At 47.2% G+C, this 17101-nt stretch overlaps 1 protein-coding gene across 1 annotated transcript in view; it reads left to right on the top strand.

Moving 5' to 3' along the window:
• Window positions 1–662: 662 nt before the first annotated feature.
• Window positions 663–17101, top strand: part of LOC126252172 (probable inactive serine/threonine-protein kinase slob2) — a 94893-nt gene continuing 78454 nt past the window's right edge. Inside the window, exon 1 of the mRNA XM_049953041.1 lies at window positions 663–990. Coding sequence (XP_049808998.1) covers window positions 663–990 — 328 coding nt within the window. The remainder of the gene's footprint in view (window positions 991–17101) is intronic.

Genomic DNA, 17101 nt, shown 5'->3' with positions numbered 1-17101 from the left:
CTGTGACTAGTATCCACATGAACAGACTTTTCATGTTTTCCCAGATTACCTGTTTCCTACTCATGCACTACTTACGACTGTTTTTGACTTTTTCCCTGCATGTGTGTGCTCTCAATGCTCACTGCCTCTTTTCGGAAGGAAATCACAACCCTCAGGCATCTTGCCGCAGCTCCTGATTTGCGTAAAGTACCGACAACACAGCTTCGAACTTTTCTTACTGAAGTTAACCCACCGAGATGCCACCTTTACCCCGTAATCGACAGCGCAGCCTCTGCTACTTCAGGAATTCAGTGAAGAGTTGGAGCTGTGGCTGTCTTCGTCACGTGGTTGAAACAGTACATTTTGGCTTCTGTGGTTCAAGATGACACTCGACAATGAGCTTTTCTCCTCGCTTACTCTGGTGCTAATACATATTACGATCTACAGTCCCATAACGTTGGTGCTGACATTGCTCCTCTGTTCTATGTTCAATTATAGGTCGAAGCCAGCGCCCACTCAGACAAATTTCAAGCTCCTAGACCAACTCAGTATTCGAAAGCCTCTTCCTTCACGCTACAGGGCTCGTGACCATCCATTCTACTTTCTCCAGACCGTAAACAATCCACATTATTCTCCAAGTCATTCCTCGAATCGCTGCCAGTCCTTCATTGTAAACAACAGCCATGTCTTGCACCGTCACTACGACTGTCATCGCCACCAGTACCATTGTTCACCAGCGCATCACCCCCAGCGCCGTCACCACTGGCACTGACGCCTCCAGCAACAGTGGCACCTGCAAAATAGTCAGCACAACCGTCGCTGTCAGCACCGTTAGTGCCGGCTCAGCACTGTCGCCCCTGTCACTGTCACTGCTGCCACCGAAGCAGCCACCACCACCACCACCACCACCACCACCACCACTGGTACTGCCACCACCAGCACCACTGTCGCCCGCCCTGCCACTACTGGCTCTGCCACCATTACTCCACCTAGGGTGCTCACCACTCTTTGGTAAGTAGGAGCTTGGCTGCCATGGGGCCCCAGCCTTTGCAACATTACTTCAATGCTTAGACAATCTCTTACCTCCTCTGCCTTTCTGTCGGACAGTATTCTTGGTGCAGACCCTTCCTGAACTTGGTTCACGATTTTCGTTTTGATTTCTAGTTTTACTCCCATCTTCCATTGACGGTTACATTGTCCCCATTATTGGGTTTGACCTGTTATCTTTTCCAGATTTTACAGAAGTCTGTGTCGTGCAGGGAAGGTCGCCCATTGTGGTATGTGCTCTGCCTCAGTGCCTTTCTGCACTTCCACCCATCTACCCTTCCACCCTGGCACCTGACCTTCCTGTTGTCATAGTGCACCCAAAACCCAACACGGTAGCCATTCCCCTGTGGTGGGGGAGTTCATGAAGTACCTGCACGATGGTACCCCATGACCACACAGGGATCACAATGTCGGCGCCTGCGTTGCTCACTCCCCATGTATGCCATGGAGTATGTGCCTGTCAAGACCGGGGCACGGGAACTCCCAGGTAGCCGTTGCTGTGCTGTGGCTGGGTGGCGCCCATGGGGAGAACCTCATCTGAAGTGGGTAACGCCGTGACAGATAGTTCACACATGAAGTGACTTAAACTTTCTCCTGGTGGTGATCATACAGCCCCAGCAGTCTCTTCAAATGGAGAGGCGTCGTATGATGCAACAAAGTACGATCCAAACATGTTCCCTTCCCTGGCCTTGTTGTAGGAAGAACACAGGGCTAGACAGCAAGGAGAAAAATCGTCATCCAGTACATGGTCTGTACCAGGACCGATGGGGACACCTTCTTGGCCGCAAAACCTTTCTTTTTCGTGGAACACATTGAAGACAAATACAAGGAACATGGATTATCTTGAATTACAGCGCCAACTACCAAGAATGAAAAAAAAAAAAAAAATTCGTAAGACAAATTGTGCAAATTTTTTTATGTAGAATATCATTCTGCAATAAAAAATGGCGGTTCCCATTTGAAATTTTAACGTTGCCTTCCCCCCACCCCCAGGGGGCTGGGGTAGAGGGCTAATTTTAGCACCAGCAGATTTCCCCCTCGGAAATAATCAACTTTGGATTCTACACATTTTTTCGTGGTTTCTCAACTTAAAATTTACACCCTGTATATGCGAAACACCCTTGAGAATTCTACATTGTAATGTCATGCAGGCATTTTGATTCCTGCAGAACTCCCAAAAATGGTTCAAATGGCTCTGAGTACTATGCGACTTAACTTCTGAGGTCATCAGTCGCCTAGAACTTAGAACTAATTAAACCTAACTAACCTAAGGACATCACACACATCCATGCCCGAGGCAGGATTCGAACCTGCGACCGGAGCTGTCGCTCGGCTCCAGACTGTAGCGCCGAGAACCGCACGGCCACTCCGGCCGGCGCAGAACTGCCAAAAACCATTGACAGCTAAGAATGGATATCACGTGTTTATAAGAGCACTGCATCAAAGGGAGAAAATTAATCAATCAACCAACAAGGGCAATAACGGCTACAGCAAACCCAGAGGCCAAGGCGACGTAGCTGTTCAGGCCCTGAATCGGCAGTGAGAAGGTCAGCCAGCTACGTAACGAACATCTCGTGCCGGTTGATGTAACACAGGGCAATGAAACATGGGTGGTGGTACCCATTTATGGACAGTTTTGCCACAGGGTGGAACCATATGCACCGTTTATGAAGGACATAGCAACATACAATGAAAGATTCAAATGGTTCTGAGCACTATGGGACTTAACTTCTGAGGTCATCAGTCCCCTAGAACTTAGAACTACTTAAACGTAACTAACCTAAGGACGTCACACACATCCATGCCCGACGCAGGATTCGAGCCTGCGACAGTAGCGGTCGCGCGGTTCCAGACTGTAGCGTCTAGAACCGCTCGGCCACTCCAGCCGGCTACAATGAAAGAGACTAATTGTAACTTCAAACATCAACTCACGGTCTACCCAGTGGAAGTCAGACAGGACAAACGAGGGAAGAGTAGTAATTAACATCATTGAAGAATGTGGACTGCACGTAGTGAGCAAGGAAGGAAAACTCCCAATATACACGGGACGCGACGGATCAACTAGCAATATACGGTGATGAGCCAAAACATTGTGACCACTGCCCACGTATGTAAGCGAAGCAGACACGACGAGGAATCACGCGAAGGAAGATATGGGCTGAAAACGGGAAAATCTATTGAGGCAAGCGAATTTGACAAAGGGTAGATTATTATTACGCAGACACTGTGAACATCTCGACAAAGGTGAATCTGGGCGAATGTTCACGTGCTGCTGTCATGAGCTTGCACGAAACAAGGTAGGACAGTAAAACTACCACTAAGCGGTACATGGCTGGACGTCCACGACTATTCACAAAACAAGGGTTTCGGAGGCTTGTCTGCTCTATAAATTGATAGATGGTGATCTATGGCCTCTATGATGAAAGAGCACAATGCCGGTGTACGCAAGAGTGTTTCAGAGCATACTGCTCATCGTACATTGTTGAACCTGGAGTTTCGCATCAGACCACTCCTATGTGTTGACATTTTGACCCAACGACACCGTCAATTACGATTGCAATGGGCAAGGGACCGCCGGGATTCGATTGTCAGTCAAGGAAAAGTGTCGGCTCTTCGGATGAATCACATTTTTGCTACACAAGGTCGATGATAGTGTCCACAAACGCCGTCATCGAGGTGCACGGCGGCTCGAAACGTGCAGCACGCCGCGGACGCAGGCTGGTGGAAGCAGAAGTATGCTATGGGAGATGTTCTCCCGCGCTTGCCTGGGACCTGTGGTATGAATCGAAGATACGCTGACAGTTACGAACCACTGGCATCCGCTCATGCTTGATGTTTCCTAGACGGCGATGTCATATTTCAGCAGTAATATTGTCCGTGTCTCGGAGCTAGAACCGTGCTACATTGATTTGTGGAGCATTATAGTGTAGTCATGTTAATGTGTTGGCGACCAAATTCGTCTGATGTAAATCCTACAGAACCCATCTGGGTCGCTATCCGGCGCCATTACCGCGTACGCAAATCAGCGGCCAGTATTTACGCGAATTACACGACCTGTTCGTAGACATCGAATGTCACGTATCTCCACAAACCTACCTACAAACTGTCGGGTCCTTGATACGCGGAATCAGTTATGTATTTCGTTCCAAAGGCGGACAAACATAACAGGTGGTCATAATGTTTTGGCTCGTGATTGTAGATATAACTTCAATCTAACATTTAACGACACGCGATCACAATGTAATAATATTTCACACCGCAAAGACGCAAGACACAACCTCAACCTAAGAACGAAAGGCAAAACATTTATTAATAGGCACAGCGGACAGGGAAAAAAGAGAATGGAAGAAAACAACAAATTAATAGAAATTCCGAAACCTCAAACTATTTGAAGCACTACAAAAAGCGCAGCAGAAGGCAATTTCAACAGCTACCAAGAAAAGAACAAAATCGGTATGGAGCGCGGGACGCAACGAAGAAGACGTTTACACCAGAGAACCATTACAACTAGGGAACAACTAAGGTAAGCTGCATATAGAGTAGCGAAGGAAACTTTTACAACTACTCTCACAGAGACCAAGAAAAAACACTGGACATGGGCAATTTGTGGCTACACAAACACAAAAAAAAACATGCGGGGAGGACCATACAAAACACTGACTTAAAAAATGGAATCTCCATTCATTCTTGCAACGCTAAGGCACGGGGATAGATCCATGACACCACGATGGAGGCAAATAGCAAATTACCTGCTGGATGAACTCCTTCGTTATGTCATGACCACAGACTAGGAACCACACAGCACACTACGAGAACAGCTTGAGGAACCACACGACTACTTTTACCTGCCCGTTTGCTTAAGAGGAGGTTGCGTAAGCGATTGCAAGACTGAGAAAGGAAAAGGCAGCTAGGCCGGATGGGATCCACTCTGAGGTATTACAACAGGCACCGCCACAGGTCGTTCCAATATTAACCAGAGTATTAAATGCTGCACTAAGGCTGGTCAGAGTATCAATAGTTTGGATGACAGCCAACTCAATAACAATCAAAAGAATTTGCGGACAGTAATCCGTTAGTTCTAGAATCATACAGACCTATCTGTCTAATAAATACAGTAGCTACGGTCCAGGAGAGGCTCCTATGCGACCGCTTGCACGCACACACCGCCCTTCACTGATTCAGATCCAATCAATATGCCTTCAATCGATGATGCCATAAACGGGGCTTTCACTACAGGGTGGTCCATTTATCGTGAACGGCCCAAGTATCTCAATAAGCGTCAAACGAAAAAACTACAAAGAACGAAACTTGTCTAGCTTGAAGCGGCAAACCAGATGGCGCTATGGTTGGCCCGCTAGATGGCACTGCCATAGGTCAAACGGATATCAACTGCGATTTTTTAAAATAGGAACCCCCATTTTTTATTACGTATTCGTGTAGTACGTAAACAAATATAAATGTTTTAGTTGGACCACGTTTATCGCTTTGTGATAGATGGCGTTGTAATTGTCACAAACATATGGCTCACAATTTTAGACGAACAGTTGGTAACGGGTAGGTTTTTTATATTAAAATACGGAACGTAGGTACGTTTGAACATTTTATTTCGGTTGTTCCAATGTGATACATGTACCTTTGTGAACTTATCATTTCTGAGAACGCATGATGTTACAGCGTGATTACCTGTAAATACCACATTAATGCAATAAATGCTCAAAATGATGTCCGTCAACCTCAATGAATTTGGCAATACGTGTAAGGACATTCCTCTCAACAGCAAGTAGTTCGCCTTCAGTAATGTTCGCACATGCACTGACAATGCGCTGACGCATGTTGTCAGGCGTTGATCCGGTGAACGTGCGGGCCATGGTATATAGTGCTTCGACGACCAATCCATCTGTCATGAAATATGCTATTCAATACCGTTTCAACCGCACGCGAGCTATGTGCCGGACATCCATCATGCTGGAAGTACATCGCCATTCTGTCATGCAGTGAAACATCTTGTAGTAACATCGGTAGAACATTACGTAGGAAATCAGCATACATTGCACCATTTAGATTGCCATCGATAAAATGGGGGCCAATTATCCTTCCTCCCATAATGCCGCACCATACATTAACCTGCCAAGGTTGCTGATGTTCCACTTGTCGCTGCCATTGTGGATTTTCCGTTGGTCAATAGTGCATATTATGCCGGTTTACGTTACCGCTGTTGGTGAATGACGCTTCGTCGCTAAATAGAACCCGTGCAAAAAATCTGTCATCGTCCCGTAATTTCTCTTGTGCCCAGTGGCAGAACTGTACACAACGTTCAAAGTTATCGCCATGCAAATCCTGGTGCATAGAAATATGGTACGGGTGCAATCGATGTTGATGTAGCATTCTCAACACCGACGTTTTTGAGATTCCCGATTCTCGCGCAATTTGTCTGCTACTGATGTGCGGATTAGCCGCGACAGCAGCTAAAACACCTACTTGGGCATAGTCATTTGTTGCAGGTCGTGGTTGATGTTTCACATGTGGCTGATCACTTCCTGTTTCCAGCATACATAGCACACGCCTGTTGGGCATTTTGATCACAATAGCCATACACCAACACGATATCGACCTGTTCTGCAATTGGTAAACGGTCCATTTTAACACGGGTAATGATCACGAAGCAAATACCGTCCGCACCGGCGGAATGTTACGTGATACCACGTACTTTACGTCTGTGAGTATTACAGCGCCATCTATCACAAAGCGAAAAATGTGGTCCAACTAAAACATTCATATTTCTTTACGTACTACACGAATACGTAATAACAAATTGGGGTTCCTATTTAAAAAAAAACACAGTTGATATCCGTTTGACCTATGGCAGCGCCATCTAGCGAGCCAACCATAGCGCCATCTGGTTTCCCCCTTCAAGCTAGACGAGTTTCGTTCTTTGTAGTATTTTCGTTTGATGCTTATTTCGTGGGATATTTGGTCCGATCCTATCAATGGGCTACCCTGTATATTCTCAGGAACCACATATAAACATGCAGTTGCAGTAACCATAAACATTGTAGGCGCCTTTGACAATCTCTGGTTGCCTACAATGTTCGCGAAGCTCAAAGAACTGGAGTTACCTGAAGCTCTATACCACAGTTCCCTTGAATAATGTAGGGACAGGGTCGTAGAATGGTGCTCGGGCAACTGCAGATTTATTAAGAAAATAACCAAGGGTTGTCCGCACGGATAGATCTAATGGTCCATTTTCTAGGATATCTCCAATGAACCCTCCTCCATGTACTGGAAAGAGACACTAGAGAGTGTGGAGTAGTGGCACACGCGGATGACGTATTAGTTCTCGTATCGGCTGCCAAAAGAGACCGGATGGAAGAGAAAGCAAGTAGAACAGACAATTAAACAATGGGGCAATACGAACAGGTTAACAACAAAACTGCGTACATTTTAATGAAATAATCACTGAAAAGGAATCCGTGCATTAAACTTGGGAACACAAGCATTAAATGCGTAAAAGTAACAAGATACGAGGGCGGTTCAGAAAGTAACCTCCGATTGGTCACAGTGCGGGTTGTGGGGGGAGTAGCGATGCCATCTGTGCGTTCACGCACTCAACAGGTCAGTCGGCATCAAGCCGTGGTCGAGTGAACGTCGTACCTGCGCTAGTTTAGTTTTTGTGGCAGTTTGAAATGTGTGCTGCAATAGAAAACCCCGCCAAATGTGAAGTGCGTGCTGTCATAAGGTTTTTTACAGCCAAAGGATATTCTGCAGCAGCTATTCATCGTGAGCTTTGTGCCGTGTACGGACCAAGAGTTATGAGTGAAGGAGTTGTCCGTGAATGGGTACGTTTATTTAAAAGTGGACGAGAAAACGTTCATGATGAAGAGAGGAGTGGTAGACCATCATTGGTGACTGACGAACTCGTTCAGACAGTTGATGCAAAAGTTCGTGAAAATCGACGTTTCTCAATGTCGGAGTTGTCTACTGGTTTTCCACAGATTTCTAAGACTCTCTTGTACGAGATAGTGACAGCAAGATTGGGTTACCGTAAGTTCTGTGCACGATGGGTGCCCAAAATTCTTACCGACCACCACAAAACTCAAAGAATGGCCTCTGCATTAGACTTTCTGTCATGTTATGAGGACGAAGGAGAACCATTGTTAAACAGAATCGTGACCGGTGACGAAACCTGGATTAAGTACGTGAACCCTGAGACAAAAGAACAATCAAAGATGTGGGCACATTCAAATTCGCCTACCAAACCAAGAAAAGCCTCGCAAGATTTTTCTGCCAGAAAACTGATGGCAACGGTGTTTTGGGATGCCAAAGGGGTGTTGTTGGTTGAATTCATGGAACGTGGTACGACCATTAATCAAGACGTGTACTGTGAAACAATAAAAAAGTTACGACGGGCTATACAGAACAAACGCCGTGGTATGCTGACTTCCGGTATCGTTTTTTTGCACGATAACGCCCGTCCTCACTCTGCTCGCAGAACAACGGCCCTTCTTGAGTCCTTCAAGTGGGACGTTATCAACCATCCACCTTACAGCCCAGACCTGGCGCCAAGTGATTATCACCTCTTCATGCATTTGAAGAAATGGCTCGGGTCACAGCGGTTTGATGACGACGAAGAGCTCAAAGATGCGGTCACAGGCTGGTTCCAGGCACAAGCGGGTGATTTTTTATGCAGAAGGAATTTCAAAGCTTGTGAAGAGATACGATAAGTGCCTCAATCGCTATGGAGACTATGTAGAAAAATAGTGCAAAGATGTAGTTGTAAGATGTATATATTAAAATATTTTTATTTAACTTGGTGTATTTTTTTAAATCAACCGGAGGTTACTTTCTGAACGGCCCTCGTATTTAGGGATATACGAAGACGAGAAATATTGTTTCAACGAACATACACGACCGACAACGGATAAAACAGAAAAAGATACTACAAAAACTGACACGCATAAAATCGGCCAAGCCCGCATCTCGTGGTCGTGCGGTAGCGTTCTCGCTTCCCACGCCCGGGTTCCCGGGTTCGATTCCCGGCGGGGTCGGGGATTTTCTCTGCCTCGTGATGGCTGGGTGTTGTGTGCTGTCCTTAGGTTAGTTAGGTTTAAGTAGTTCTAAGTTCTAGGGGACTGATGACCATAGATGTTAAGTCCCATAGTGCTCAGAGCCATTTGAACCAAAATCGCCCAATTACAGATTACCAGCCACATTGAGACGAACATACCACTGTGCGCTATTTGGATCAGTATTGAGCTTTGCTGTGAGTGCATGCTCACATCGTCTAAAACTCGCCATGGACAAAAGAGCTATCGGGCGAGGTCAGAGGAGTATGTTACCAAGAACTTCCAGAACGTTTGGTACCGCATCAGCGGAAGCACCGTATGTGTTACTAACCCCGACGATATTACGATCAGATATCGCGCAGCATCATACGGGTTTTAAATGTTGAGACGTGACAGAACTGAACAGATCACTGGAGTACCAATTCACGACACGGGTCAGCTCACTCTGGCGGGTAGAGACATGGCAACAAGGACGGTAATGGTCGCCGTTTAGGTGTACAACATTTTCCCTGATGATATGCAGGAGCACTGAAGATGAGCTACGCCAGTCCCAGGCCTGGCATGGTTAACTTTCTGTCACGGCCCTTATCCTATGCGTTTCCACTGCGTCACACCGAGCAACGAATCGAGCTGTACATGCAGGGCAACTGGAACCCCGAAACACGCCGGCCTGACTTATAGGCCGCTCAGTAACCAAGGGCAAACACGGCAATAAAGAAACGCATTAACAGAGGACACCATAAACAACGTAGTTTGTAAAGAAGACGCGTGGAACACACTTTAGTCGATACAATTTCTTCAGCTCTCCATACTGAGTACGTAAACAGGTGACCACGTCTCCGACTACAAAATATGCAGCAGTAGGACAAATTCCGACGAACAGGAAAGACAAATGCACAGAAAAAAAATGGTTCAAATGGCTCTGAGCACTATGGGACTTAACGTCTGAGGTCATCAGTCCCCTAGAACTTAGAACTAATTAAACCTAACTAACTTAAGGACAGCACACACATCCATGCCCGAGGCAGGATTCGAACCTGCGACCGTAGCAGTCGCGCGGTTCCAGACTGTAGCGCGTAGAACCGCTCGGCCACACCGGCCGGCCAAACGCACAGAAATCAATATGATCGTTAAACTAATCGAGGCAAGCAAATACAGACTACCAACATATAAGCTTAGATATAGTAAGCGACTACAAAATAAATCTAATAGCCTGGAACGTATAAGGAGACATAAATAGTAAATTCAGTTAGTTACCGGTGACTGCACCGCAAGCCATTACTTTAAATCTGTTCTAAGAGACACTACTGGCCTTTGAAATTGCTACGCCAAGAAGAAATGGAGATAATAAACGAGTATTCATTGGACAGATATATTACACTAGAACTGACATGTTATTACATTTTCAGGCAGTTTGGGTGCATAGATCCTGAGAAATCAGAACCCAGAACAACCACCTCTAGCCGTAATAACGACCTTACTACGCCTGGGCATTGAGTCAAACAGAGCTTGGATGGCGTCTACAGGTACAGCTGCCATGCAGCTTCAACACGATACCACAGTTCATCAAGAGTAGTAACTGGCGTATTGTGACGAGCCAGTTGCTCGGCCACCATTGACCAGACGATTCCAATTGGTGAGAGATCTGGAGAATGTGCTGGCCAGGGCAGTACTCGAACATTTTCTGAATCCAGAAAGACCCGTACAGGACCTGCAACATGCGGTCGTGCATTATCCTGCTCAAATGTAGGATTTCGCAGGGATCGAATGAAGGGTAGAGCCACGGGTCGTAACACATCTGAAATGTAACGTCCACTCTTCAAAGTGCCGTCAATGCGAACAAGAGGTGGCCGAAGCGTGTAACTAATGGCACCCTATACCATCACGCCGGGTGATACGCCAATATGGCGATGACGAATACACGCTTCCAATGTGCGTTCACTGAGATGTCGCCAAACACGGATGCGACCATCATGATGCTGTAACCAGAACCTGGATTCATCCGAAAAATGACGTTTTGCCATTCGTGCACCCAGGTTCGTCGTTGAATACATCATCGCAGGCGCCCCTGTCTGTGATGCAGCTTCGAGGGTAACCGCAGCCATGGTCTCCGAGCTGATAGTCCATGCTGCTGCAAACGTCGTGGAAATGTTAGTGCAAATGGTTGTTGTCTTGCAAACGTCCCCATCTGTTGACTTAGGGATCGAGACGTGGCTGCACGATCCATTACAGCCATGCGGATAAGATGCTTATCACGTCGACTGCTAGTGATACGAGGCCGTTGGGATCCAGCACGACGTTCCGTATTACCCTCCTGAACCCACCGATTCCATGTTCTGCTGACAGTCATTGGATCTCGACCAACGCGAGCAGCAATGTCGCGATACGATAAACCGCAATCGCGATAGGCTACAATCCGACCTTTATCAAAGTCGGAAACGTGATGGTACGCATTTCTCCTCCTTACGCGAGGCATCACAACAACGTTTCACCAGGCAACGCCGGTGAACTGCTGTTTGTGTATGAGAAATCGGTTGGAAACTTTCCTCATGTCAGCACGTTGTAGGTGTCGCCACCGGCGCCAACCTTGTGTGAATGCTCTGAAAAGCTAATCATTTGCATATCACAGCATCTTCTTCCTGTCGGTTATATTTCGCGTCTGTAGAACGTCATCTTCATGGTGTAGCAATTTTAATGGCCAGTAGTGTAAACACACTGCCGGAAAAAGTGAGTACACATGGAAAGACAACGTTGATTTTGGTTCGATGACGGCATATGCCACCTAGGGGATAGTAGATGTACGATATTTTTGTCAACGTCGTCCGCCAACAGATTGCGTAGCAGCATAGCTACTAGAGCGCCACCTGTGTCTACCTATTACTAGAGAATCCTCACAGCCAGAAGAAGGCTGATTGTGGTACAAGCGTGCGAAGCAAGCAGGCGACTATGCAGCGCAGGCGCAGTTGTGCTACCTACAGCCAACTGGACGAATTTGAAATGGTCAAATTATGGCCTTCCGAGTGGGACGATGGTCCTTTAGGAGAATTTCCACACAGGTTGGACGTGCTGCGGCAGCTGTGTAACTATGCTTGTACCAGTGGTCACGTGAACATTCTCACACCCGTAGACGAGGTTCTGGACGTCCCAGCAGCACAGATGCCTGCCAGGATCGTCGTATTTTAAGGGCAGCAGTGGCAGACCGTACAGCTACCACAGTGTACAGATAAGAGGGCTCGTGAGCCCAGATGTATCAGCATGAACTGTTGTGAACCGGTTATTAGCAGCGGCACTACGGGCATGCACTACTCTAGCCCGTCTTCCACTCACGGTACGACACTGACGTGTACGGCTCGACTGGTGGCGTCAGAGGATCACTTACAAGGAAACCTCCCCATCGCACCCCCCTCAGATTTAGTTATAAGTTGGCACAGTGGATAGGCCTTGAAAAACTGAACACAGATCAATCGAGAGAACAGGAAGAAGTTGTGTGGAACTATGAAAAAAATAAGCCAAATATACAAACTGAGGAGTCCATGCGCAAGATCTGCAGCATCAAGGATGGTGTAAACTTCAGAGTGCCGTTGTCCCGTGGTTAGCGTGAGCACCTACGGAACAAGAGATCCTTGGTTCGAGTCCTCCCTCGAGTGAAGATTTTACTTTTTTTATTTTCGCAAAGTTATGATCTGTCCGTTCGTTCATTGACGTCTGTGTTCACTGTAATAAGTTTAGTGTCTGTGTTTTGCGACCGCACCACAAAACCGTGCGATTAGTAGACGAAAGGACGTGCCTCTCCAATGGGAACCGAAAACATTTGATCGCAAGGTCATAGGTCAACCGATTCCTCCACATGAAAACACGGCTGATATATTCTATACGACACTGGTGACGGCATGTGCGTCACATGACAGGAATATGTTGTCGACCCACCTAACTTGTGCTCTTGGCGAATGGGTAAAAAGATTCTTCTACCTAGCCCGATTTAGGTTTTCTTGTGGATGTGATAATCACTCCCAAAAAAGTGATGAAAACATGAGTTTGTCACATAAACTGCAACAAATGAATGCAACAGTTTCACAGTCGCACAGTTTTCCCTGTACCCTGCCAAAACATACACTCCTGGAAATGGAAAAAAAAAACACATTGACACCGGTGTGTCAGACCCCCCACCATACTTGCTCTGGACACTGCGAGAGGGCTGTACAACCAATGATCACACGCACGGCACAGCGGACACACCAGGAACCGCGGTGTTGGCCGTCGAATGGCGCTAGCTGCGCAGCATTTGTGCACCGCCGCCGTCAGTGTCAGCCAGTTTGCCGTGGCATACGGAGCTCCATCGCAGTCTTTAACACTGGTAGCATGCCGCGACTGCGTGGACGTGAACCGTATGTGCAGTTGACGGACTTTGAGCGAGGGCGTATAGTGGGCATGCGGGAGGCCGGGTGGACGTACCGCCGAATTGCTCAACACGTGGGGCGTGAGGTCTCCACAGTACATCGATGTTGTCGCCAGTGGTCGGCGGAAGGTGCACGTGCCCGTCGACCTGGGACCGGACCACAGCGACGCACGGATGCACGCCAAGACCGTAGGATCCTACGCAGTGCCGTAGGGGACCGCACCGCCACTTCCCAGCAAATTAGGGACACTGTTGCTCCTGGGGTATCGGCGAGGACCATTCGCAACCGTCTCCATGAAGCTGGGCTACGGTCCCGCACACCGTTAGGCCGTCTTCCGCTCACGCCCCAACATCGTGCAGCCCGCCTCCAGTGGTGTCGCGACAGGCGTGAATGGAGGGACGAATGGAGACGTGTCGTCTTCAGCGATGAGAGTCGCTTCTGTCTTGGTGCCAATGATGGGCGTATGCGTGTTTGGCGCCGTGCAGGTGAGCGCCACAATCAGGACTGCATACGACCGAGGCACACAGGGCCAACACCCGGCATCATGGTGTGGGGAGCGATCTCCTACACTGGCCGTACACCACTGGTGATCGTCGAGGGGACACTGAATAGTGCACGGTACATCCAAACCGTCATCGAACCCATCGTTCTACCATTCCTAGACCGGCAAGGGAACTTGCTGTTCCAACAGGACAATGCACGTCCGCATGTATCCCGTGCCACCCAACGTGCTCTAGAAGGTGTAAGTCAACTACCCTGGCCAGCAAGATCTCCGGATCAGTCCCCCATTGAGCATGTTTGGGACTGGATGAAGCGTCGTCTCACGCGGTCTGCACGTCCAGCACGAACGCTGGTCCAACTGAGCCGCCAGGTGGAAATGGCATGGCAAGCCGTTCCACAGGACTACATCCAGCATCTCTACGATCGTCTCCATGGGAGAATAGCAGCCTGCATTGCTGCGAAAGGTGGATATACACTGTACTAGTGCCGACATTGTGCATGCTCTGTTGCCTGTGTCTATGTGCCTGTGGTTCTGTCAGTGTGATCATGTGATGTATCTGACCCCAGGAATGTGTCAATAAAGTTTCCCCTTCCTGGGACAATGAATTCACGGTGTTCTTATTTCAATTTCCAGGAGTGTATGTTTTTAACGTTTTCAAATTTTTCCGGGTGTATACCGTCAAATCATGCATATGTCCAGGCAAATCTGAACATGTCCTGGAATTTTGGAGAGCGAAGTTGATTATGTGTGAATGCCTGAAATTGGATAAGTGTCTGAAAATAAAAAATTAATTTTTTTATTTGAGGGAAGACTTGATCCAAGGACGTCTCATTCCTCAGCTGCTCACGCTAACCACGGGACCACGACGCTCCTGAGTTCACGCTATCCTTGATGTTGCCTATCTTGCACATGGACTCCTCGGTTTGTATATTTTGCTTTTTTTTCATAGTTCCATACAACTTCTTCCTGTTTTCTCGATTGATCTGTGTTCAGTTTTTCAAAGCCTATCCACTGTGCCAACTTATAACTAAATCTGAGGGGGGTGCGATGGGGAGGTTCCCTTGTTAGAAGATAAAGGCGATTAAAGCAAATTCTGCTGCACGCGCTTACGATGCAGACCTGGTGAGCGCTGTCTCGTAGAGTGCATTCGTCCAAGACGTACTGACGCCACCCCAAGCGTTGTGGTTTGGGTTGCGATAAGCTACAACTCTCGTTCACCTTTGGTGTATTTGGAGGCGACGGTAACCAGCTCTCGGTACCTGCAGAATGTTGTTAGACCTGTCTATCGAAAGCCCACTCACGCTGATTTGTATTTGCAGTCTTCAAGTTACATCACCCATTCCAGACCATGAGTGTACTTAAAACTCTTGTACACAGGGCACACACAGTGTCGTATGCAGAGAATTTGCCTAAGGAACTGGCACATTTGAGGACGGTGTTCAGAGACAATGGGTACTCGACCCGGCAAATTAACAGGCCCTTCTCAACTAGAGCCAGGAACCAGGAAGTGGATAAAGAGGAGGACGCGCCCGTCAAGTCCCTAGCTTTTCTTCCCTTTGTCGGAAATATCTCCTTCAAGATAGCAAGGATTCTTAATCATTTTAATGTGAAAGTGGTTTTTCGTCCGCCTTGTAAGATTTCGGATTTGATGGGATCGGTGAAGGATGATTTGTTACCGCGGAAGGCGGGAATTTACAAAATACCCTGTCAATGTGGTATGGCCTATATAGGACAGACAACGCGTACAGTGGAAATCGTTGTACAGAACATCAACGTTGCACTCGCGTACTGCAACCCAGTAAGTCTGCAGTTGCGGAACATTGTATTTCTAACAGACACTCAATGGAGTACGACAAAACTTCGATTTTGTCCACTGCAACAACTTTTTGGGACTCCATTATCAAAGAATCAGTTGAAATACGCATTGCGGGAAATCTAATGAACCGTGACAGTGGTTACCACTTGAATAACGCATGGAATCCCGTCATCTCCGAAATTTGCTCGAGACGAAGACGCCAGAAGACTTCGATAGCTGCGGCCAGCGACAATACGGACGGCAGCTGAGTACTGCACTTCCACCAGCGAGGGCGCTGCCGCTGGGCGGTGTGGCCCTTCTGCCTTCGCAATTGCAACGCATGCGCGGCGGTACTATCAGCGCACTATACGAGGTGTGGCTAGAAAAAAACCGGACTAGTACTGGTGAAACAATAAAACGAATGCAATAAGGCTGAAAGTCGCGTGGCCTGTCACGTGACTCTCGCTCCGCCTACTGCTCGAGTTTCATCTGCCTCCTGCACTCAGTCTGCCCGTGGCGTCTGTTTTAAGTAGTTGACGTTTTGTCTGTGCGTCTGAAAATGTTGAGTGTACAGAAAGAACAGCGTGTTAACAACAAATTTTGTTTCAAACTAGGAAAATCTGCAAGTGAAACGTTTGTAATGTTACAACAAGTGTACGGCGATGATTGTTTATCGCGAACAAGTGTTTGAGTTGTTTAAGCGATTTAAAGATGGCCGCGAAGACACCAGTGATGACACTCGCACTGGCAGACCATTGTCAGCAAAAACTGATGCAAACATTGAAAAAATCGGTAAACTTGTTCGGCAAGATCGCCGTTTAACAATCAGAGCAGTGTCTGAGTTAACAGGAGTTGACAAGGAAAGTGTTAGGCAGATTCTTCATGAAAGTTTCAACATGAACAAAGTGTGTTCAAAAATGGTTCCAAAGTGTCTCACAATTGAACAGAAGGAACGCCGAAGAATGATTTGTTCTGACATCCTGGAAAACATTGAAAGTGATCCCACCTTCTTACAAAATGTTATTACTTGCGATGAATCGTGGTTTTTTACTTACGATCCCGAAACTAAACGCCAATCGATGCATTGGAAAACTCCTGGTTCTCCACGACAAAAAAAGCACGAATGTCAAAATCGAAATTCAAGGCAATGATGATTGTTTTTTTTGACATCAAAGGGATTGTGCACATTGATTGGGTACCAGAGGGACAAACAGTGAATCAGCATTACTACATTAGCGTCCTGGCTACCCTATGTGAGCGAGTACGGAGAAAACGGAACGATTTGTGGAGAAAAAAGTCATGGATCCTTCACCAAGAC

Source organism: Schistocerca nitens, chromosome 4, assembly GCF_023898315.1.
Source record: "Schistocerca nitens isolate TAMUIC-IGC-003100 chromosome 4, iqSchNite1.1, whole genome shotgun sequence".
NCBI classification, from domain to species: Eukaryota; Metazoa; Arthropoda; class Insecta; order Orthoptera; family Acrididae; genus Schistocerca; species Schistocerca nitens.
This window is presented reverse-complemented; position numbering and strand designations above follow the sequence as displayed.